Here is a 24,452-nt window from a genome sequence, read left to right on the forward strand (position 1 = left end):
AACTAGAAAAAGTTTATTAAAATGTATTATTTTCCCTCATTATCAATTATCCATTGATAGAAATAGAGAACATTTCTATATATGGATATTTGTAGAAATATTTTGCTTCGATTTATTTATATAGCTTCTAAAATCAAAGCAGAATTTCTAGTGCTCTTACAAAATAACCTCTCCTCGCGTCTTTCTCAACCATCCATGCCTACGCTTGAAATATTCCTCACTCTGTAAAAATAAATTCTCGCCCATAAACGCTCTCACATCACGATGATGTCGATTTTCGAAAATCGAGGAGAACAATGGAAACGGTAACAACAGCAACGATTATAAATAAAAGTGTCCACAAATGAAAAAATCGTCAATTGTCTGTTCCATGGTAGTAACCGTTCAAGGTTAACCAGAAGAAGGACGTCGCGAAACAGCAAGGTCAACCAGGGATACTCCGAGTGAAGAATCTCAACTATACAATATTATAGTATATGTAATTCGAGTCTGTTATACCGAGTCATTGTATAGTGTAGGCCTACTACACACCAACACATTAAAAGTGAAGTGAAACGTGTAACTGTAAATTTATACGAAAAAGTCACCCCAAAAACAACAAAATTGACCAATAGATAGTGCTGATAATGCATATTTATGCATCGCTACACATTCTCACTTGCATGGCGTCTCGTTGGTATGCAGCAGACCTATACGTCAACGAAGCAGAAGAATGGAAACATTTATGACAATTAGAGAGCGATACTAAAGGGAATCATTTACTGTGAAATTCTATTGGTCTATTATAAATAATAATAATAACCTTCAGGATTTTACCAATAGAATTAATGAGATCGTAAATTAAACGAGGTGAGGGAGATTGTAAAAAGCTGCGAGGGACACCAATCAGAGATTTTTACGTCTCTGAATATTTTTGCTCTAATCACAAAGTTCTAAGAAATTCCTAAATCTTCGATTGGCGTGTATCAGCATGTGATCCAGTGGGTTTTATATGCTCTAGCTAGATGACAAAAGAAAGAGAGAGAGAGAGAGAGAGAAATTGAAATTTATTTATGTAACTAAAATCAAAGATCCTAAAGTACAGATAAGTAGACCAACTTGTTTTATGCGAATAATAAGAATAAACATAAAAAAAGGGAACCAGAGACATAGTTAATGCAAAGGAGAATTGTATCACTATGCTTAAACAGCAATGGCTAGGTTATTTATAGTCACGTTTCGGTTCGACTGAGATGTCAGGTGATAAACGCTACGTCAAAAATGCAGCCTCCACTGGAAGTAATAGTAATTTGTTCCTGCGAACCCTTTCCTAGACAAAAGTTAGCAATTTTTCTTGACTTTCGTTACTGCGTTTGAGCTTTCACTGTTAGTTTATTATTTTTATATTAATATTATACATATATATATAAATATATATAAAATATAAACGCGTTTATGACCGTTTCTTAAAATCCTGCAGTAACGTAACAGTCAGGAGGTAAAATTGAGGATTGTTAAAAACATATACTGCAGAGGATAAATCGTACTCGATTAAAGAGATGAGTAACCATGCAGAGAGGATCGAGAGTCACGAGACTCGATTTAAAATTCTGGTAACAATGTAAATCCTGATCGAGGGGCGAGTAAAACCAGTTTTTTTAATCTGCTATAATTCTTTGATAAGGAGAAGTGACCCTATGGTGCGGGTATATTTTGTATGCAGTTTTGAGAAATAATAGTTAGGGCAAGGGGAGGGAGAAGGTTTTAACGAGAAGATGCATCGATCAGGAGTGGAATGAAATAAGCGCAGTGGGGAATGGCTGGACATAAAAGCGACCAGCACAGGGATTCCCTGACACATTCGGTTGTCGAGTGGCGCGAGGGAACAAAGTTTTGAATAAGAGTGGAGAGATAAGAGAGCTGTGTTTCTCCCTTCCACCCCCTCTACCTCTCTCTTTCTCTCTCTTCCCCCCGCTACCTCTTTATCCCTTCCATTAATTATTTTAATTGTTCTCGTTCAAGAAGGAAGTGCAACGTTCGCTCCAACCATTCTCGTCGACAGTCACACTCTGACTACATCACGATTGTCACTTTGATTATACAAACAAGCCTGTTACGTACTTGTCATTCCTTAAGACCGCCACTTATACCTATTCATTTACTTCCGGAGTATCAACATCGACCACGATGCTCCATCAGTGAGTATATGTATAAAGTATAAGTAGATGTAGCAAATATTTTACAAAAGATATCTTTTGTTTATGCATTTTGTTAAACTTCCTAACTTTTTTTTACTTTAAAAGAAAAGTTTTTAAAAAATATATATTGAAAATGTGTGAATGTAGACAGTTTACTATTTAAATGTTTTATACTTGTTATGTATAACGGGCTTTGTTTATTTTTTTTTTTTTTTGTGGTGCAATTAGTTCAACTGAAATTACTTGTATACAAGTGTATCTGGTGGTAGAATAGTTATTTCCACGTCACTGGAACCAATTTTCTAATAGGATATAAAAAACTACTTTTGCAATTAACGATTATTAAAGTTTCGACATAACAACGTGAAAGTTTATTGTTGCTTTTGAATACTTTGAACCATTTCTTATTGTGATATTTTATTGATTTTAAGCAGGCTTATAATTGTTATAGTCGTGCACAACATCAGTGCGTTTCAAGGTTGATTTAACTTATTATCTGTGACATTGTCAGGCTATGCATTGTGATTATTGTGATTAATGTTGAGATTAATGTGTGAATCTATCAGTAGCTTTTAGATTATTAAGTTACAATAAAAGCGCAATTTTTGTAATTGTTAAGAAATATTCGGTGTCTAATATAGATTTATCAGGTTATCTCTATTTGTTTTTCCATTTTGTGGCCGCACAAAATGAGAATTCCAACAATGACTTTAGGACAAATAAATGGAGAAAGATATATAGAAACTCTTTTTTTTATGAATTGCTTATGAATAGCTCAAAATAATTGGTTTTTGACAGCTTCTGATAGCTAACCTCATCAGAATATTGACTGTAATCACAAAATTGTATTTTTTTTGTTACAATAAAGAATGCAAGAAAAATAATTTTGTTGGTACTGTTAATTAAGAAAATAGATGTAAAATCACATGTAAAGGCAAAGGAAATTACAAAAAGTTATCAATTATTGATATCGATTTTTTATTTTTATTAATAGCAATAATCACACAATATTGGTGTTTAAAATATGGAAAAGTTTGAAAAAAGTAGTCTAAGACTGGTTAGTTTTTTTTCTTTAATTAAGTTAAATGAAAACTGGACGACTGTTGGACACTAATTTTTATTATGGTGGTAAGAACAGAAGGCTATTCATGCCATATTGTAAAATAGTGTAAGAAAAATTTAAAACCCTCCCAAGCGGGGGACAAAATAAACCAGATATTCTGAGTTATAGTTAATACGATGCTTAACATTTTTATAGCATATATACGTATATCTTATATTTTTAAAAAAGTTTCTTTATAATAATATGATTTATGCGTTTTCTTAATTGACTTCTTTTTATTTAAATAAAAATAGCATAGTCTTTCAAACGATAATTGGTTTTCAGCATTTTATTGTTGATCCTCGTGGCTTCAACATCAAGCTTACCATCACACGAACATCATCACCGAAAAATTAGGCAGATCGAGAACAACGAGAAAAATGCTGAGACATTTTTAGCAAAGAGCAACAAACAAATGGAAGAATGGTCCGAGGAAATCGCTGTCGCCGATTGGAACTACGCGTCTAATCTAACTGATGAGAATTTGGCTAAAAAGTTAAAAGTCTCAGCGGAGGTGGCTGCTAACCGTAAAAATTTATGGGAACAAGTGATTGCTTTTCCTTGGAAGGATATCAAGGATGAGAACCTCAAAAGACAATTCTTCAAACTGAGTGTCCTTGGAACTGCTGCTCTTCCACAAGAAGTGCGTAAATCTCTCAATAGTTTCAATATTTTCCCATAATCCTTAATCGTGTGGTCCTTTGGGCCATATATGGCTTTAGACCAACTTGAACAGCTCATAAATCCCCTTTTTAAATTAAACTTAAGCGTCTTTCGATAGAATTTTGAAGTTTTGAAAAATTAAGGATTTTTTAGTTAAAGATACATATATTCCATTTTTCTACATTCCTCGATTTTTCTTACAACCTAAAAATTAAATTTTATCAAACTGAACCATTTATTTTATTAAAATAGCATTTGAAGATTACATAGAAATTTTTGTATAAATGATCAAATTTAATTTTGTCCCTGTACGAAGCAATTTAGTTTTTTATACCTAAACGGCCCAATATATGCCAACATTCTCATGCAGTGGAGGTGGTGGGACGGCTAAGGGTTAAAATCTTTGTTTTTCTGTTAAAATTCCTTATTGTTGCAACGGCGAAAAAGACTACTTAAAACTATGTTTCTCTCTAGTCGTTATATATATTTTCTATTTACTCTAATTTTTTCCTCTTTTTTTTTTGTATTATACTATAAGCTTTTAAGTCCTTTACAAAGTTGAAAGCCAATTTACTCTAATTTTACAAGCTCATTAATAAAAATCGTATCAGTTCAGCAGGATTGGTTCCATGTGTTGATTAAATAATAATTTTGAACAATTATACTTTTTTGACATAACTTATACTGCTCGAGAAAATTTTATTATAGAAGCATCTGAAAGATTTTTACATAGAATTAGGAGCGCGGAGTTCAATTCTACCTTAAGAATTATTCTATCATGGTAACATTTTCTAACGTTTATGATTAGAAGGTAAACAAATTAATTTTTCGGATATATTTGTAATTTTGTATAGGCAATAGAAAATTTAATAGCTCTATTCTACTACTTACATTTTTACCCTATATAGAATATAAGTTTTTGTTTATTTATTTAATCGGAATTGTAGCTAATACAAGATGAAGATGATGGATTTATATATTGAAATCTCAAAATTTCTTCATTTCCAGTTCACGATTTGGGAGACTGGAGTGAATCACGAAGAATTTTTGTATTCTGAGATATATCACTTTAAAATTATAAAAATGACTATCTTTTAATAATTATAGGAAAATTATGATTTTGTCGTAAATTCTTTCTTTACTATTTATATTTTAATTTTTGAACATTTGATTATATTTAATTTTCAAAAATACATAGCTATACTATATATGTCCCCTAGATATAATAATTTGATAGTGTAATATAACTTTTCATGGATTAGGCAATGGGCAGTAAAACCTGTAATGAATAGTTTTTGAATAATTGACGTCTATTGAGTTACGCAACAACAGGATTAGGCGACATATATTGCTACGTAACAAGATGAATATCAATAATACAAAAAAAATTAGCAGAAGTTTCTTACCTATTAAACTATAGTATACTATATATATGAATATATAGAATGTTCCATCTAAAAAGCTTAAGCTAACCTATATATATTCTTCCAATGACTCTTGAAGGTTGAACCAATGATACTGAAATCTTATATTCCCGTCGAAGTCGAACAACTGTTACTGGACATGTTTCTTACTGCATTCAACAATAAAAAGAGTTATTTAGGATGATCCATTTTAAATGGAACACTGTGCATTAATCAAATAAAAGATAAGATAAACATTGAAACGGATTGATAAAATTCAAAAAGTGATTTTTATTTGCTTAAAATAGCTGAATCATTTCAAAGCCATAAAATAATAATAAGATTATATTTTACATACTTTTTTATTAACAAAAAAATATTTTAGAATTATTCCGTGAGTAATGTGTTCGATAAAAAATATAATAATAATTCAGTTTATATTATTATTCCGATCAATATGTTACATTAATCAGATCATTTTGCGCGGAAAAGGATAAAAAGCGTATTTTATAAATAATTCATGATTGATACATGGACGGAACATATAAAGTACAGTAGTAAAAGCTTCATAAGTTTGGTAAAAATGGGAAATCGCTTTCAATTGTCGAAAAAATCATTTTGAAATATCTTCTGATAATAATTCTAACCGTTTACATATATTGTTATTAAAAAATATTTAATAGGAAAGATGAAATAAAATAAAAGCTGACAACATTAATTTGTCTAATTAGGTCGTACATTTTTGGATCAAACATTTGAAATTTCAATAAAATTTTGTTTTCAATTAGAAATCAGTCAGTTAAACGATTTTATAAAAAGCGCTGAGGGTATACTTTCTGTATGTTCATCCATCAAAAGACCCTTTCTAATATAGTAGCTAAGCAATTTCTGCAGCGACTTTCAAATGCTTTTGAGATAGAAAAAATATAATAGTTATAAGTTATGGTTATTAATTAAATTATAACTTAATCTTACAGGATCTATATCAGAAGAATCATTTCTTATAATTTATTTCTTTTAGCAATATACAGAATATGAGAAGATCATTGGTGAAATGGAGAGCATTTACAGCAAAGCGAAAATTTGCGCCTACAATAACAGTAAAAAATGCGATTTGGCTCTAGAACCGGAAATCACTGAACTTATGATGAGCAGCCGTGATCCTGAATTACTGAAATACCTATGGGTGGAATGGAGAAGGGTTTCCGGTGAACAAGTGAAGTCCCTGTATCCAAGATACGTTGAACTAAGTAATCTGGCTTCGAGGCTAAATAATTACTCCGACACAGCTGCTTATTGGATTAAGGAATACGAAGCTGACGATTTTCCAGAGCAGATTGGTATGTGTACCATCTTATTTTCCATTTAACGAAAGACTCATTTAAAAAATCTAGGAACGAAATAAATAACACATAAATATTTAAAGAGAATTTATGGGAAGAACTCAAGCCCCTCTATTTGCAAATCCATGCTTACGTGAGGAGAGAACTGAGGAAAAAGTATGGAGAAAATATTGTCTCAAAGGATGGACCGATACCAGCTCACTTGCTTGGCAACATGTGGGCCCAGATTTGGTCAAATATTGCAGACTTTACCGTCCCATTCCCAGGAAAACAATTGCCCGATGTCACCAAAGCCTTGCTTGAAAAAGGTTAATTGCTTCTTGCATTAACTATTTTTCGTGTTACTTTAAAAATCAAAATTCTTTACATTTTCTAATTAAACGATATTCCTACGCAGGATACAACGCCACTAGTATATTCCGTCTGGCGGAGAATTTCTTTACATCCATCAATTTAACAGCAATGCCTGACACGTTTTGGCAGAATTCCATCCTGGAGAAACCAAAGGATCGCGAGATTATATGCCACGCAAGTGCCTGGGACTTTTATAATGGAAAAGATTTTAGAATCAAACAGTGCACCAGGATAAATATGGAGGATCTTCTCACAGCGCATCACGAGATGGGTCACGTCGAGTACTTCCTGCAGTACAAGGATCAGCCAACAATTTTCAAGGATGGAGCCAATTCGGGTTTCCACGAGGCTGTTGGTGACGTTATTGCACTCAGTGCATCCACTCCCAGTCATTTCAAGGCCATTGGGCTATTAGACAACGATTCCACTGACTACGAAGCTGAGATCAACCACTTGTACATTAAAGGTCTAGAAAAAATCGTTTTCCTGCCGTTTGCATTCATGATGGACAAGTGGCGCTGGAACGTTTTTGAAGGAAAAGTTACTCAGGACAACTACAATTGCAATTGGTCAGCTTTATCCTTTAATTTAAGAAGAAATATTTTACTGATTTGTACTAATTTTACAATATAGGTGGTATCTTGCTGAACAATTCCAAGGTATCGAGCCTCCTGTAGACAGGTCGGAGGACGATTTTGACCCTGGCTCCAAGTATCACATAATAGCCGATGTCGAGTACATCAGATATTTTGTCAGCTACGTCATCCAATTTCAATTCCACAAGGCTCTCTGTACGGAAGCCAAGCAGTATGATCCACAGAATCCCAGTGCCAAGCCTCTTCATCAGTGTGACATCTACAACAGCAAAGAAGCTGGAAATCTATTAAAGTCAGTAGTATATAAATTCATTTTTTTTATCATGTAAATCTGTAATATTATTATTTTAAATTAATGATTAAACCGATCAATTACCATTAAATATTAGATCTATGCTACAACTTGGTTCTTCAAAACCTTGGCAAGATGCTATGGAGAGAATTACTGGCCAGAGGGAAATGGACGCTAGCGGATTGCTGGAGTATTTCAAGCCCCTTCAAGACTGGCTGACTGAAGAAAATAAGAAAACTAATGAGTATATTGGTTGGACACCATCGCAAAAACGTAAGTAATTATTTTTTTTAACTACAGCTTATGTATCTAGTTCATTAAATGTATTAGAATTATACTTTTCATGTATTTGATTAATTGTTATAGAGTGTGTACAAACGAGATCAGAGCTTTTCTTCAGACAAGAAGAAATATCGTCAGAAGAAGAAACCACTACGCAAGGATAATCCCCGAAGGAATATCAAAGAGAACGTCAGAAAATTAGAACATTCCAAACGCTTCTACGTGAATAGAAACTTACAACGAGGTTTTAAGCAGACCCCGTTCAAAACACATTGATAATGTACTCGATAAAATTTGCTCCCCAATTATTAAGTATATATATAACAATTTTATTGTATTCTTTGAATAAATGGTATCGAACAGTTTTTTCATAAATTATGGATTATTATTTACAAATAGTTGCAATATTTTATTTATAGTTCTCTATCAATAAAAGTGATAGTGAAACTGTGCTTCTTCCTTACACCTCTCTTTATGAGTCTTCCCCCTCTTTCCGATTAATGATTATGATTATTAACATTTAAGAAGAAAATCAAATGTTTCCTTAAAAGCCTATAAAAGCCACATTCCAACTACTACACCGGTAATTGACATAAAAATCGATAACTTAATATAAATTTCCTGCACTAATCTATATTTATATTGGTAGCAATGCGAGATAAAAATTATATTGATGCATCATAAAAAAGAATTTAAATCATAAATAAGATGTTAATATCCTATATAGAATATACATTAGGTACATAAAATGGGCTAGAAAGTGCAAACACGTGGCACATTATTCTTTTATTTAGAATTAGACCAGCGTTCACTTTATATAAACTGATTGAATTTGATCATTGGCATTTTTGCACCATGCATACATATTGTGTTTCTACGTAAGTTTCATTATAATGATAGTGATTTAAGAATTTCCATAATTGAGTCTTTTTAAAAAAACAGCACGAAACTTTTTAAACGACAATTTGTTTTTCAGCATTTTGTTGATGGTTCTCATGGTTCCGGCATTAAGTTTATCGTCACACAAACATCATCACCGAAAGATCAGGCAAAGCGAGAGCAATGTGGAAGACGCCAAAACTTTTTTGGCGAATATCAACAAGAAAGCTGAAAAATTGCACAACCTGCTCGTCGCCAGTGAATGGAATTACGCGTCTAATTTAACTGTGGAAAATTTGAATGAAAGACTAAATATCTCAGCGAAAGTAGCTATTCGCAAGAAAACATTATGGGAGCAAGTGGTAGCTTTTCCCTCGAAAGATATGAAGGATGAGAATCTTAAAAGACAATTCTCCAAACTAAGTATCCTTGGAACTGCTGTCCTTCCACAAGATGTGCGTAAAACTCTCAATTTTCCCCCTTAAAATTTTCCTTTTCATTAAGATCTATATGTTGTGATAGGAAAAGCCCCTATACTAAACAACATTTCTCTCGAATCGCGATATTTAAGGTTTCTCAGTTTCCACTGTTCCGTTAAATTAATTCACGTTTATTGAATGATTAGTCAGAGCAAGTTGGCTTCACTATTCATGATGAACAAAATTATAAATCAATTTTATAAACTCCTTGAGAGCGATAACTTAATATGATTTTTTATAGAAATATACAGAATATGAGAAGATCATTGGCGAAATGGAAAGCATTTACAGTAAGGCAAAGGTTTGCGCTTACAATAATAGTGAGAAATGCGATTTGGCTCTGGAACCTGAAATTACTGAACTTCTAATAACTAGCCGTAATCCTGAAGAACTTAAGCATTTATGGGTGGAGTGGAGAAAGGCTACTGGCGAAAAAGTCAGAAGCTTGTATTCAAAATACGTTGACCTTAGAAATCTGGCTTCGAGGCTGAATAATTTTCCAGACACAGCAGCTTACTGGATGAAGGATTACGAAGCTGATGATTTTCCAGAACAGATTGGTATGTATACTCTGACCAGCACGAAGAATTCTTATAGAACAGTTTTGGAGTGCTATTTTATGATAGTAGCAAGGAATCTTCTCTTAATCTTTTTAAGAACCCTAAAATATTTTCTAAGTTATTAAGAGTTCTAGAAATATCTCAATTGTTTTGTTATAAAATGCTGCTTAACAAGAATTCTTCGCGACGGCTGAGTAGACTCTCTTAATATCTTTTTGTGGAATAAATACATGAATTATTTAAAGAGGAACTGTGGCAACAGTTGAGGCCCCTCTATTTGCAAATCCACGCTTACGTGAGGAGAGAACTGAGAAAGAAATATGGAGAAAATATAGTTTCGAAGGATGGACCGATACCTGCTCATCTGCTGAGTAATCTGTGGGGTGAGGCTTGGCCAAATATCGCAGACTTTACTACCCCATTCCCAGGAAAACAATTGCCCGATGCTACCAAACCCTTGCTTGAGAAAGGTTAATTGCTTCTTGCATTAACTATTTTTCGTGTTACTTTAAAAATCAAAATTCTTTACATTTTCTAATTAAACGATATTCCTACACAGGATACAACGCCACTAGTATATTCCGTCTGGCGGAGAATTTCTTTACATCCATCAATTTAACAGCAATGCCTGACACGTTTTGGCAGAATTCCATCCTGGAGAAACCAAAGGATCGCGAGATTATATGCCACACAAGTGCCTGGGACTTTTATAATGGAAAAGATTTTAGAATCAAACAGTGCACCAGGATAAATATGGAAGATCTCGCGACGGCTCATCACGAGATGGGACACATCGAGTATTTTTTGCAGTACAAGGATCAGCCATTCATTTTCAAGGGTGGAGCCAATCCAGGTTTCCACGAGGCTGTTGGTGATGTAATTGAACTTAGTGCATCCACCCCTACTCACCTTCAATCGATTGGACTGTTTGGAAACTACTCCACAGACTACGAAGCTGAGATCAACCACTTATACATAAAAGGTTTGGTGAAAATCGCCTTTTTGCCATTTGCCCTCAAGCTAGACAAATGGCGCTGGAACGTTTTTGAAGGAAAAGTTACTCAGGACAACTACAATTGTAATTGGTTGGTTGTAGCTTGCATTAATTTGAAAGAAATGATTACCTCGAAAAACCATTCAAAAATTATTACACTGACTTATACTCAATTACATAGGTGGTACCTTAGTGAACATTTTCAAGGTATCGAGCCTCCCGTAGATAGATCAGAGGAAGATTTTGACCCTGGTTCAAAATTTCATGTAATTGCCGACGCCGAATATATTAGGTATTATGTCAGCTTCATCATTCAGTTCCAATTCCACAGAGCTTTATGTACAGCAGCCAAGCAATATGATCCTTATAACCCTGGTGCCAAACCTCTTCATCATTGTGATATCTATAATAACAAAGAAGCTGGAGATCTATTAAAGTCAGTATAGTACATCCAGTTTTTTATCATTTAATCTGTAATGTTGTCATTTTAATTAAGTTAACGATGAATCCGACCTATTACCATTAAATCTTAGATCTATGCTACAACTCGGTTCTTCAAAACCTTGGCAAGATGCTATGAAAAAAATTACTGGCCAGAGAAAAATGGATGCTAGTGGATTGCTGGAGTATTTCAAACCCCTTCAAGACTGGTTAACTAAAGAGAATAAGAAAACCCATGAATATATTGGATGGAAAGCATCGCAAAGGCGTAAATAATTATTTCTTTTGTGTGATAAACATATTTACTACTTTTTCTGCTGGCTAAAAATATTAGAATACTAATGCTTATATAACATATATATTTTTTAATTCTTGTAGGATGCGTGAAGACGAGATCAGAACTCGGGATAATTTCCAAAGCAATACCAAAAGAAACGTTGTAGAACTAAAATATTTCTCAAATGTGTTTCTATCAATAAAAACTTACCACGAAGTTTTTAAACAAACTTAATGCAAATCGTATTGATAACAGTCAATAAAATTAGTTTTCTAGCTGTTAAATGAATCAATCTTACTAAATGCCTAGATTAATTGTAATGTAGAATTTTATCTTAAATCATAGATTTATATTAATAAAATAGCTGTATTTTATTTACGATTTCCTACCAATACACAATAAATTTTCATCAAAGGCTAATATTACATAATTTAAAGTGGCATAATAAATTCACAATAATATTACTCACTTTTAAGCTAATTAAACAATTGGATAGAAAAAAATGAAATAATTTATTCTACATACACAAGATCGTTTAAATAATAAGGGTAGTTAGTGACTCAAATTTTCAACATTTGCCTCTACCCCTTCCTCGTTTTGATCTAGAGGCTTTTGACGTAGAAGGCTCTTTTTTCTTGCTACCTCCACCAGTTTTAATTACCGTCGGATTTTTTGCCTGAAAATATAGAATTCGAAATTAATGTCTATATCATTTTATATTTAAATATATATACAAACTTTAATCATTTTATCCGCTTCAATAGTGTCTTCTTCCTCTTCCTCATTATTAGCATTGTCTTCTTCATCCATTAATTCTTCGTCCTGCGAGTTCTTTTTTTTAGATGAACCTTTTACTGTATAAGGCATGGCTGTTGAGCTTTTATTGTAAGCTCTCGTAAAAGCTGCTTTCACCTGCCGATTTAAAAATAGTTTTGTTTGTACTTTTAATTGGATGAATAAAATAAAAGATTAGCTTACCTTAGTAGGTATTGCTTGCATTGGGTCTCTATCTCCTGACCACAGTGAAATTTCCGCAATAGAGTCCAAATCCTCTCTGTAAAAAAAAATAGGCATTAAGTGAATATATTATATTGAATAAGTCGAGTCAAACACACCTAACTAAGTGATATTCGTTCATAACTTTCACTGCTTTATCTACTCCATCAAGATTATCAACTATCAAAGGCCTGAGTATAGCATTCTTCAGGGGACCTAAATAATCTAAGTTGATAGCTTCTTTACTTGCTCCTGTCGTCAATCTCGTGTGCACAGTAATTTCTTGCCTCATTCTATCAAACTTGTTGCTTCTAGAGTTTTTACCGAGCCAAGAAGGAAAATTAATTCGATTATGATTCATGATACCACTCATAAGTGTGCCGGGAATTACACTTGAAAAAATTGCTTGTACTGGTAAAAGAGACCAAGCACTAGCCCCTCGAATTTTTTTTTCAATCATTGCTCCTACTGCTATGCTATCGGCAGACAAAGCTACCTTTTCTAATAACTCCTCTCTGTAATTTCAAATGATAGTTTTTACAAAAGAGAATTTTGGTATGTTCGATATTTGATACTTACTTTGGTGCCTTTGGTATAACTGAAAGATAATTTTCTTGAACAAACAATGGTGCGATATTATAATCGTGGAAGAAGAGGCTACTTTTATCATGGATACTCATATTTTTGTGTTCGTCAGCACTAAAAACTTTGTGAACAACGTCCCACGGACCTAATTTTATATCTTTGTTAATGCATTTCCCCTCGGAATTTGTTTGACTCTCTGAAAAGCCTGTCGTGTACAATGATAAATGATTTATCACTTGACGCACATCTAGATTCGTTGCTACTATTAAACGATCAAGATCTTCATTAGAAATTTTAATATTTTCTTTGAAACAAATGGATTTCATGGCACCCTAGTATTAAAAGATTTTACAAATCATATTCAAAAGTAATTTAAAAAACATTTGTTAGACATATTTAACGAACATACCCTAATTTGTTCTAATCTTGGCTTTGGGAAACGCAAATCAAAAGTATAATTTGATAACGTTCTCATTTTCGGATGATTCCGATCGTTACATATACAGATGATGGGTACGTCAGATGATTTGATTAAACTAATTAATTCCTGTAAGCCCCCGCGATCCTCATTACCAGCCATACCATCAACTTCGTCCATAAGAAGTGCATGCTTTTTAGATGGCTTATTACCTTTGTCTGTGAAAGAAGATTTTCCAAAATAGCAGAGAGACTTATTAATTAAACTTAATTATTTCATAACACATACCTTTGAAAAATTCCTTAACAGTTGTATTGAATAAAATTTCAGAAACTTCTTCCTTTAATAACTTTTTACTTCTGGTATCAGAAGCATTGAACTCTATGAGATCAAAACCCAACTCTTTACAAGCAACTTGCACTGATGTTGTTTTACCTACTCCCGGTGGACCGGATAGTAAAGCAGCTTTAAAGAATGCACCATCGTTGTTCAGTGCGTAAGGACCTTTAACGAAAATTATTTTTTAAGACAGCTTATTTGCTAATTTTGATTATTACAAAGTATTTTTAATAAGATACGTTTGTCGTGTACTAACTTGGTTTAGAAGGCTTTATTTTACTATACTGATTCTTATACCAATTTTGTAACCAAGCATAAAGTTTTTTTGCGCTACTCTTTTCCGTTTGTTGACCAATCAACTGTTTAATACTTTTTGGTCTGTATTTATCTACCAATGCTTCTGTCATAGAATGAGTAATATTAACTTGATGCTCATTGATCAATTTACCAATTTTATCGTCTTTTTTATTCAAAGATTCATTAGTTTCAAATTCTTTTAATGCTTTTTTTACTGTTTTTTTTATATCCTTTTCCTCAACCAATTTATTTTTTTCATTTAATGGTTGTTCCTCTTTCATTGAGGTTTCTTGAATTTCTATAGATGTATCATGTTTTTTGTTTGATTTAGTATGAAATGGTATTATAGCACTAGCTTTACCCTGGGGCCTAGTTTTAATTAATTCAAGTAAGTCATCCTCTGAGAGTATTTTAACATGCAGCTCCTTAGCCTTGCAAAAAAAAATAGATTAGCTATGCAGATTTAGTCATTGAAGAATGTAACAATTACCTTTAATAATTTACTTTGCCCTGCTTCTTCTCCTACTACCAAGTAATTAGTTTTACGTGACACTGATGCAACAACTCGTCCACCATACTTCTTAATCAATTCCTGAACTTCATCTCTTTCCAAAGACTCGAATACACCAGAAACTACAAAGGTTAAACCTGCAAGGCATAACTCAGCTCCCTAAGAATATTGATATTAATAATTATTCAGTTCTTGTCAATTTTAAAGGTTTATCTTAAATTACCTCTGGGATCGGCTTTGACCCTGGATTTCTTGCTCCTCCTCTATGAAGATACTGCTGATATGCAACTGCACGTTGTTTCTTTTTTAGAATTCTTTCATCATAAGGATCTAACTGATCATTTGACTTAGTAGGAGAAAGCTTCTTTACTTTTTGGTCCTCTATTTCAAGTTTCGAAGAAATTTTTGATCCCCTTTTCGAATTTAACAATTTTTTAGCAGGGCTCTTATCAATTGAACTAGATGTAGAACTATCTTGATTTGCTGATTCCTTAAGATCATGTGAGGCATGTTTCCTTTTTCTCTCATTAAAATCATTAGCATTACTTTTATTATCATTATTATCCTTTTCTTTTTGTTCGGTCTCTACATTGTTAATACTATTTTTCTTTGTTTTTTCTGGACTTTTATCTCCTCTTTTCTGATTTAATTTATGACTTTTAGTATCTTTATCTTCTAATTTGTTAGGACTTTTAATATTTTTATCTCCTGATTTCTTAGGACTTTTAGTATTTTTATCTCCTGATGTATTAGGGCTTTTAGCATTTTTGTCTATCTTTTTTCCATTATCATTGATTCCTGTTAATTCTATTTTCGAATTATCCAATTGTACTAAAGTAGCTTCAAACTCTGTATCATTATGCCATTCAGCTTCCTGTAAATTTATACTTTCATTATATCGAAAAAATAATTTTTATACTTTTATAAAAAAAGTAATTTACCTGTTTTTGCAATTTCTTATTTGTTTTAAGTACTTGCTGTCTTTTAACAGGTGTTTTCCCAAATATGTCAGAGATAGAAACTGACTTTTTCTTTGGCAACTCTTTTGACTTATGTTTTGCTTTAATGGAATCTGGAGTAACATCTAGACAATCATCATCATCAGAGTTTGATGCTACTAACTGAACAATTCCCTATATCGTTTAGTAAAGAAAAAGTTAAAAGAGAATTATTCAAACCCAAAAATAATAAATTTAAGCATTTACAGCTTTACAACCTTAGATTTCTTAATCGGTGATTGCTCTGCACTGTCTTCATCATCAGAAGAAATTACTCTACATCTTTTATTTTTTGTAATAGGCCCACTTGCCTTAGGCTTGGAGCTTATTGCATTGGTGAAGTAAGATCTTATATCCTAAGAACAAAAAAAAATTATTCCTTATATAGACAAAACTTAATTTAAATAAAATTTACCTTTGGCATTTTCTTCTAATTGTGATATTTAACGAAAGAATCTGAAAATCTTATACACAAGAAACACTGTAATACAGTATTGTTATTAAATGTAAACTTATTTAAAATGAAAACGAAAACGAATTATATACATTCAATTTGTATTAAAGAGCCGGTGTCAAAGGGCCGGTGTCAGTACTATCAGTACGAAAAGCAGGCAAGCCTCATATCCAACATAAGAAGCAAAAATCTGAAAAACTACCAATCAAAATGTGTACATTCTGATTTTTGTAGTTATGTTGGATATGAGGCTTGCGGAGTTGCGAGTCACGGACTGACAGTTGACACCGGCCTAAAAAGTGTAGAGGGTGTAGGGTTTCATGGCCTCCTCCATGTGCGTATAGCATATAAAAAAATATGTTTTGACATTTTTAAAAATAGAGTTGCTGCATTGTCGGTAATATTTCTAATCAAAATTAATATACATACGCCGTATACGGCTTAATTTTATCTCATTAGATATAATCAAAAGTATTTTATTATTAAGTTTACTTATTTTACTGAAATTGACGTACGTATATATAAAATAAAAAATATATTTCTCATAAAGATTGAATTTATATAACTATTGAAAAACTTGTTCGTAACAGCTTTTCAATTTCTACAACCGATTCGCAATAATGCATTTAATTACGAATAATGTTTTTTTCTTCTAAAATTACAGACTAAAATTTAAAATAAATTATTTGCATTTTTTCGGTTGTTTCCTTTAAACATTACAAATAGGTATATAATTTGTAAGATTATATATAAAATGTGTGCATTTAAAACTGTTTTCTATTCCTAATGCGCGATAAATATGAAATTTCACACCTTTTCGATCGTTTGCCGGTTAAATACTTTTTATCGGTTCCACCAGGTTAAACAAGCACTTTTTTAAAGATTAAATTAAATATAGCTGTACCCTGTAGCGGCGAAAATTATTAAATTGAGAACTGGTGAAGACCATCAAGTGATTCAAGTGCCGACTTGAAGCTTGAAGGTTAGCCGCAGACCGCAGTTAGCCGAATTAAAATAGTATAGTTCCCGTAACACGAACTATATAATTTTAGCCGGGCTAAGAACTAACCTCAATTTCTAAGTGTTCTGCTGTGTTTCAGTTCTCACCAGTTCTCACCTTCTCATTTCACGCTCACCCTCGGGCCTGCTCGGGCCTCGGGCCTCAAGTCTCAACACCCTCGTCTCTCAGCGACTCTCAGTTCTCACCCTAAACAAGTACCGGCATTGGCATTGCTATTTGGCATTTGCTCACATCATTCCGGCTTTCCAGTATCCACTATCCATAAGGCTATCCAGTCCCAGTCATCCAGATTCCAATCAGAGCCTCAGCTCAGACTGCCTCAGAGGACCAGGACCAGCCCAGAGCTCTATATAGCTTTAAAAATGGTGAAAGAACAATTTAGAGAGACAGATGTTGCTCGTAAGATGTAAGTCTAATAATATTTTTAACCAATTTATGATCACTTTTAATAAAATACTGTAATTCAATGCTTTTTTAAATAAAACATATTAATTCATATTATTTGGAATTCCATTTCAATATTTATAAATTGTGTATCTAAAATTAAATTTGTACAAAATATTTTGCAAATAATTATATATTTTTTATTTTTATATAGATCCCATGTGTCATTTGGCATTGATAGCCGTCACAATATGGAGCGACAAGCTCACATTCATATTGTAGCAAAAAATTTGTATAATCAAGACAGTAAGCACACACCAGTTCCCTATGGTGTTTTAGACAAACGCATGGTAATTCTTGAAGTTTATTGATTTTAAAATCTTTAGTTTAGTTATGGTTAAACGTATAACTGGAAATTTTTTGAAAAGCAAAGTAAAATTATTCTTTTTTTATAGGGAACATGCTCTAATGCTAATAATTGTGGTTCCTGTGGAAAATCTTTAAATGAATGCATTGGTCACTTTGGGTATATAGATTTAGAGCTACCAGTATTTCATGTTGGATATTTTAGGTCTATCATTGGGATTCTTCAAACAATATGTAAAGTAAGATATTATCTTTTTATTCATATTTAGTCTTACTATTTGAAAAAGTAAACATTTAGTTTTTCTTTTTTGTAGAAATGTTCTCATGTTTTATTAAATCCAGTTGACAAGAAGAAATATTTATTTAAAGTTTTAAATCCTAATTTGGGTTATCTATCTCGCAAAGCTTTAAGAAAACAAATTTTAGAAAAGTCAAAGAAAATATCAATTTGTCCATACTGTGGAGATCATAATGGTACTGTTAAAAAAGCAGGTTTATTGAAAATTGTTCATGAAAAGTACAAAAATACTAAGAAAACTGACTTCATAATTCAACAAAAATTATATGAATATAATGATGTCATTGAAAATAATAAGGAATTAGAAGGAATAATAATGGGAGGTGTAGCTAATGTTTTAAATCCATTGGAGGTAATTCATAGAATCATGTAAATATTTTAAAGTACTAGTCAGAATTATAAGGCTGAAAAGACACCAAATTTCAATTACTTTTTTGTCAGTTCTTTTATTATATAATTACATTTATAAACTGATAAATAATTTAGGAAAATAATTAATATTTCCCTTTTGCATTCTTTATAGAAAATGCTTCAATCAGATCACCTGAAATACTGATAGACAAATTGTCTCAACTCTATTATATATGATAAAAAAACCAAGCAGCATTTTGAAGTATACATATAATGTCTGAGCAATTCAATATCTTTAGTTAAAGAGAATTATTTTCAAAAATTTATTATAAACCTAATAGCTAAAGAAAAACTATCTTTCAGACTATTTTCTTGCCATTTTTGTTATTTTTTGTTTTTTTTTTTACATTTTATTACTATTTTTTACGAGTTACCTCAAAATTATAGAGATTGACATATTTTAATATACAATCACAATTATCTTCTTGCAAAAACTAAATTAAGAAAAAACTATAAAATCAAATTTTTATGGTTTAAAAGAGGCATAATATAATACTATTGGTTTAACTTTAAAAAGTCATTTGAAAATCATATAAACCCCCTCTTTAATTTTTATAATGGAACTACATATTTTTTATTGTATATTATTTAAGCTTATGTCAAGAGATTTTCAGAAAACTATGTAAATTTATCTTTTCATCCCTCATTCATTTAATACTTCAATTTGAAATTATAAGTAAGTGAGCAATTTTGCATATATGTGTGTAGTGATTGCGCACAACAATATGATATTTCCAATCAAAATATCTAGTGAATGGTTGAACGAAATAATTAGTCCACGTTGTATTTTAAAAAAAGTCTTTCGATAATTTAAAAGGATATGCAATAAAAAATAATGGCTTGCTTTTAAAAGACCCAAGATTATCTTTTTGTGATCCTTCAATAAAATGAATAGCATTATCTTATGTCCTCCTCAAAACTTGAAAGCATATAATTGTTATTCCATACTTTCTTCTGTCTCTTACTTTTCCTAAAAAATATAATTAAAATTAATATATTAAGAAAGATCATCCTGAATGGCTACTTTAGGATGACATTTACATTTTCTACCTTAGATTTATCAAAGTTGATGTAATTTGTCCTTCAATTTTATTAAGAAGTTGACTTAAGAGCTTTCAATAATGGAGAGCCAAAAAAATTAATTTTATATAGAAATTTAATAAGGAAAAAATTTGATTATATTTTTTTATAAACAAACTGACTGACAAAATAATTATTTAAATTTTTGGTTTTTTCAGCCTAATTTTAGTTAGTGCCTTGGCAGAATTAAGATTACGACATTGAATTATAAATTTATCTTTAGGTGCAAGGTATACTAGAAAGAATTCCAGAGAGCGATATTCCGCTTTTGCTCATGAATCCTGAGTGTGCACTACCCAAAGATTTAATTTTAACCAGAATTCCAGTACCACCAATTTGCATTAGGCCTAGTATAGTGTCAGACTTAAAAGCTGGAACTAATGAGGATCATTTAACAATGAAATTATCAGAAATAGTATTTATCAATGATGTGATTCAGAAACATAGGCAAAGCGGTGCTAAGGTTCAAATGTATAATGAGGACTGGGAATTTTTGCAATTACATTGTGCCCTTTATATTAACAGTGAAATGTCAGGAATTCCTCTGAATATGCAGCCAAAAAAATCAGGAAGAGGGCTTGTTCAAAGACTTAAAGGCAAACAGGGTCGTTTTCGAGGTAATTTGTCTGGCAAACGGGTAGACTTTTCTAGTCGAACTGTCATTTCGCCGGATCCTAATCTTAGAATAGAACAGGTATTTAAATTTCTTTTTACTGTAATAGTTACACTTTAATACATAGTATTCTCTAGCTTATAAAAAAAAAATTATTATTAGGTCGGTGTACCAATTCATGTAGCAAAAATTTTGACTTATCCTGAAAAGGTGAATCCTTCGAATATTGAATTAATGCGTCAGTTAGTTAGAAATGGTCCAGATGTTCATCCTGGTGCTAATTTTGTACAGCAAGGTAAAACTCAATTTAAGAAATTCCTTCGATATGGCAATCGAAGACAGATTGCTCAAGATTTACAGGTAAAATATTAGGATGTTTTCTAAAGGGTCTTAAAGACCAGAAGTATATTAAAATGAAAATATTACAAAATTGTTCACTAATTTTCATGAAAATAACAGCTTGGAGATATCGTTGAACGACATCTTAGGGACGATGATGTAGTTTTATTTAATCGGCAACCATCTCTGCATAAACTAAGTATAATGGCACATAAAGCAAAAGTACTGGATCATCGGACATTTAGATTCAATGAATGTGTGTGCACGCCTTATAACGCGGACTTTGACGGAGATGAAATGAATCTACATTTGCCTCAAACAGAAGAAGCAAGGGCTGAAGCTTTAGTTTTAATGGGGGTAAGCTTTACAACTAAATGGAATAAAAAATCAACTGCTTCATGTTATTAAAACAAATTTTTGAAATAGAACAAAGCTAATTTGGTAACACCTCGTAATGGAGAACTATTGATCGCAGCTACTCAAGATTTTATTACTGGTGGATACTTGTTAACTCAGAAAGACTTGTTTCTAAACAAATCACAAGCCACTCAGTTAGCTTGCTGTCTCTTGGCAGGTTCTGATGCTACAATGGCCATAGATCTTCCACAACCAGTGATTCTTAAGCCATGCGTACTATGGACAGGAAAACAAGTTTTTAGTTTGATTTTACGTCCTAATAAAAGCTGTAATATAAAGGCAAATTTAAAAGCAAAAGGCAGAGCTTACACTAGTAATGAAGAATTATGTATTAATGATTCATGTAAAATTTTGTCTTTTCTTTAATTTTTAATAAGATTATAAAAAACATTAACAAATTTATTTTTTCTCACAGATGTTATAATCAGAAACTCGGAGCTATTGGCAGGTTCCATGGATAAGTCTACTTTAGGATCTGGTTCTAAGCAAAATATATTTTACATACTCCTTCGAGACTGGGGAGAAGACATTGCCACAATAGCTATGTGGAGGTTAGCAAGAATCGCAAGTTATTTTTTAATGAATAGAGGATTCTCTATAGGTATCGGTGATGTAACACCAGGTCATGGACTTTTAAAAGCTAAGAATCAGCTTTTGAATGCCGGGTATTCTAAATGTACGGAATATATTCGTCAGATGGAAGAAGGCCGTCTAGTTTGTCAGCCCGGTTGTTCGGAGGAAGAAACTCTGGAAGCTATGATATTAAAGGAGCTCTCAGTTATTCGTGATCACGCTGGCAAAGCTTGTTTAAAGGAACTTCATCCTAGCAATAGCCCCTTAATCATGGCACTATCCGGTAGCAAAGGTAGTTTCATCAATATCTCACAAATGATTGCCTGCGTTGGTCAACAAGCCATCAGTGGTCACAGAGTACCAAATGGTTTCGAGGACAGAGCTTTACCGCACTTTGAGCGTCATTCAAAAATACCAGCAGCCAAAGGTTTTGTTGAGAATTCTTTTTACTCGGGACTTTTGCCTACCGAATTCTTCTTTCATACAATGGGAGGTCGAGAGGGTCTTGTAGATACCGCCGTGAAAACTGCCGAAACTGGTTATATGCAAAGAAGGTTGGTAAAAAGTTTAGAAGATCTCTGCCTTCACTACGACATGACTGTTCGAAATTCTGTTGGAGACATTGTACAAGTTTTGTATGGCGGAGATGCGCTTGATCCAACGTATATGGAAGGAAAAGATTGTCCAGTAGATTATAGAAGAGTTCTTGATCATGTAAGGGCAAAATCACCGTACAAAAATGAACGACCTCTCGACGCCCCAACCGTGATAAAGGCTACAAATGAGCTACTGAATTCCGAAGAATATAACTGTCTTAGCGAAGAATTTAAAGAAGAACTATCCACGTTCTTGAAGATAGTCGCTCGTAAAATAGCGCTTCTTCGTCCCAATGCTACACCAAAGACGCCTGTTCTTTTACAATTGGAACGTCTTACGGTGTCTCAACTGGTTGAATTCATTCATACTTGCAAGGAGAAATATATGAGAGCGAAAATAGAACCTGGCACTGCTGTTGGCGCATTAGCTGCTCAAAGTATCGGAGAGCCAGGGACACAAATGACCTTGAAAACCTTCCACTTCGCTGGCGTTGCCTCGATGAACATTACTCAGGGTGTACCTAGAATTAAAGAAATAATTAATGCGTACCATAAAATTAGTACGCCTATTATTACGGCGGCATTGGAAAACGACGCTGATCCTGAATTTGCAAGACGCGTAAAAGGCAGAATTGAAAAAACTACTTTGGGGGAAGTAACAGAGTATATTGAAGAAGTCTATTTGCCTGATGATTGCTTCCTACTAATTAAATTAGATACAGATAGAATCAAATTATTGAAGTTAGAGGTCGATGCTAACTCTATAAGATATGCTATTTGTACATCTAAATTAAGATTAAATCCAAGTCTAGTAAGCGTTAAAAGTGATTCAATAATTACAGTCAGTCCTAGTAAAAGTAAGCATAGCTTAAACTATGCTCTTACACAGTTAAAAGAAACTGTACCAAACATAGTTGTAAAGGTAACATTTATCCCAACTAGTATTGTTAAATAAAAAATGTCGTATAATACAAATAATTTTTGTTCTCTCTTAGGGCCTTCCATCAGTTTCTAGGGCTGTTATTCATAATGATGATTCCACTGGTAAGACTAAGTACAAATTGTTCGTTGAAGGTGATAATATGAGGGAAGTTATGGCTACTACTGGTGTTCTTGGAAAAAGGACTACTTCAAATAACACTATAGAGGTAAAATAAATATATGTAGCTTTGAATGCATTAAAATAAGAAAAACATAATCATTAAAATATGTTGCAGGTTTTTAAAACCCTTGGAATAGAAGCAGCTAGATCAACAATTATGACTGAAATCAAATTAGTTATGGAAAATCATGGAATGAGTATCGATAGACGGCATCCTATGCTAGTTGCTGATTTAATGACCAGTAGGGGAGAGGTCTTAGGCATTACCCGACAAGGCTTGGCAAAAATGAAAGAATCAGTTCTTAATTTGGCTTCTGTAAGAAGCATTATCTTATTTCAATTTTTACAATTACCATTTTCAGTGTTATACTAATTTAGACTACTTTTTAGTTCGAAAAAACAGCCGACCATCTTTTCGATGCTGCTTTTTATGGACAAAAAGATGTTATTTGCGGTGTTTCTGAGTCAATAATTATGGGAATTCCTGTTCCCGTAGGAACGGGAATATTTAAACTTCTTCACAAATATCCTTTTTATATAATATTATATATTGATCGTATCTATTGTTTTTTAAGACCACATATTTTCATTAATATAAAAATACAGCTGACAAGGATGAACCGTTTAAAAAAAAGCTATTATTCGATGACCCTCAATTCCACAAGAAAGTTTGAAAAGAGATTTATCTTTATTTAATGTATATTAAGAGAGAGTGTTATATACTTTATAATAAAATTTTATTTAATTTAACAATCATTAATCTATTTTGACAAAGTTTAATTGATCTATTTGTCTTTTCACAAGTATTTTTT

The 24,452-nt window shown here is 32.4% G+C and overlaps 4 protein-coding genes across 12 annotated transcripts; 3 read left to right on the forward strand and 1 right to left on the reverse strand.

Annotated features, from left to right (window-relative positions):
- Positions 1–1,812: 1,812 nt before the first annotated feature.
- On the forward strand, positions 1,813–8,568 carry LOC136773276 (angiotensin-converting enzyme-like). The gene is made up of 8 exons (XM_066726827.1): positions 1,813–2,177; positions 3,565–3,922; positions 6,367–6,685; positions 6,772–6,996; positions 7,086–7,611; positions 7,676–7,930; positions 8,028–8,203; positions 8,297–8,568. Exons 1-8 carry the CDS (start codon positions 2,167–2,169, stop codon positions 8,374–8,376), a joined length of 1,950 nt encoding a protein of 649 aa, XP_066582924.1. The 5' UTR covers positions 1,813–2,166; the 3' UTR covers positions 8,377–8,568.
- Positions 8,569–9,067: 499 nt separating this feature from the next.
- On the forward strand, positions 9,068–12,008 carry LOC136773820 (angiotensin-converting enzyme-like). Its single transcript, XM_066727731.1, has 8 exons — positions 9,068–9,090; positions 9,189–9,546; positions 9,812–10,130; positions 10,376–10,600; positions 10,690–11,215; positions 11,306–11,560; positions 11,658–11,833; positions 11,944–12,008. The coding sequence occupies exons 1-8, from the start codon at positions 9,068–9,070 to the stop codon at positions 12,006–12,008; spliced, it is 1,947 nt and encodes a 648-aa protein (XP_066583828.1).
- Positions 12,009–12,216: 208 nt separating this feature from the next.
- On the reverse strand, positions 12,217–17,796 carry Gnf1 (germ line transcription factor 1). 8 transcript variants are annotated; one of them, XM_066727832.1, is made up of 14 exons: positions 17,693–17,796; positions 16,402–16,450; positions 16,205–16,342; positions 15,930–16,121; positions 15,212–15,862; positions 14,968–15,147; positions 14,437–14,908; positions 14,130–14,345; positions 13,833–14,059; positions 13,418–13,755; positions 12,958–13,353; positions 12,821–12,896; positions 12,581–12,754; positions 12,217–12,518 (listed from the first exon to the last, which is right to left on the reverse strand). In XM_066727832.1, the coding sequence occupies exons 2-14, from the start codon at positions 16,408–16,410 to the stop codon at positions 12,411–12,413; spliced, it is 3,177 nt and encodes a 1,058-aa protein (XP_066583929.1). In that variant the 5' UTR covers positions 16,411–16,450; positions 17,693–17,796; the 3' UTR covers positions 12,217–12,410. The 8 variants fall into 8 exon arrangements, 7 of the variants coding, with proteins under 7 accessions (XP_066583929.1, XP_066583932.1, XP_066583933.1 ...); XM_066727835.1 differs by having other exon boundaries at positions 16,402–16,442; positions 17,647–17,742; XM_066727836.1 differs by having other exon boundaries at positions 16,402–16,442; positions 17,693–17,711.
- Positions 16,742–24,381, forward strand: Polr3A (RNA polymerase III subunit A). 2 transcript variants are annotated; one of them, XM_066727828.1, is made up of 14 exons: positions 16,742–16,774; positions 17,541–17,867; positions 18,060–18,195; positions 18,301–18,450; positions 18,526–18,861; positions 20,224–20,694; positions 20,776–20,973; positions 21,073–21,309; positions 21,379–21,712; positions 21,785–23,460; positions 23,534–23,686; positions 23,756–23,956; positions 24,031–24,164; positions 24,245–24,381. In XM_066727828.1, exons 1-14 carry the CDS (start codon positions 16,761–16,763, stop codon positions 24,312–24,314), a joined length of 4,437 nt encoding a protein of 1,478 aa, XP_066583925.1. In that variant the 5' UTR covers positions 16,742–16,760; the 3' UTR covers positions 24,315–24,381. The 2 variants fall into 2 exon arrangements, with proteins under 2 accessions (XP_066583925.1, XP_066583926.1); XM_066727829.1 differs by having other exon boundaries at positions 16,743–16,774; positions 17,711–17,867.
- Positions 24,382–24,452: the final 71 nt, after the last annotated feature.

The sequence above is a fragment of the Prorops nasuta genome, unplaced genomic scaffold, assembly GCF_024137725.1.
Source record: "Prorops nasuta isolate Cenicafe-Biocafe unplaced genomic scaffold, Cenicafe_Pnas_1.2 PNAS00005, whole genome shotgun sequence".
NCBI classification, from domain to species: Eukaryota; Metazoa; Arthropoda; class Insecta; order Hymenoptera; family Bethylidae; genus Prorops; species Prorops nasuta.

What these genes read in the sequence shown, in the direction of transcription:
- LOC136773276 (XM_066726827.1), top strand. An exon ending in GAAGCTGGAAATCTATTAAA is followed by an intron (nt 7,931 to 8,027) that starts GTCAGTAGTATA and finishes ATTAAATATTAG; the next exon opens with ATCTATGCTACAACTTGGTT. An exon ending in TTGGACACCATCGCAAAAAC is followed by an intron (nt 8,204 to 8,296) that starts GTAAGTAATTAT and finishes TAATTGTTATAG; the next exon opens with AGTGTGTACAAACGAGATCA.
- LOC136773820 (XM_066727731.1), top strand. Translation starts at nt 9,068, where the DNA reads ATGCATACATATTGTGTTTCTAC. An exon ending in CAAACCCTTGCTTGAGAAAG is followed by an intron (nt 10,601 to 10,689) that starts GTTAATTGCTTC and finishes ATTCCTACACAG; the next exon opens with GATACAACGCCACTAGTATA. An exon ending in GACAACTACAATTGTAATTG is followed by an intron (nt 11,216 to 11,305) that starts GTTGGTTGTAGC and finishes TCAATTACATAG; the next exon opens with GTGGTACCTTAGTGAACATT.
- Gnf1 (XM_066727832.1), bottom strand. An exon ending in CAAGATTAGAACAAATTAGG is followed by an intron (nt 13,756 to 13,832) that starts GTATGTTCGTTA and finishes TTTTAATACTAG; the next exon opens with GGTGCCATGAAATCCATTTG. An exon ending in GTTATACCAAAGGCACCAAA is followed by an intron (nt 13,354 to 13,417) that starts GTAAGTATCAAA and finishes TTGAAATTACAG; the next exon opens with AGAGGAGTTATTAGAAAAGG.
- Polr3A (XM_066727828.1), top strand. An exon ending in ATGTTTTAAATCCATTGGAG is followed by an intron (nt 18,862 to 20,223) that starts GTAATTCATAGA and finishes ATTTATCTTTAG; the next exon opens with GTGCAAGGTATACTAGAAAG. An exon ending in CAGTTCTTAATTTGGCTTCT is followed by an intron (nt 23,957 to 24,030) that starts GTAAGAAGCATT and finishes ACTACTTTTTAG; the next exon opens with TTCGAAAAAACAGCCGACCA.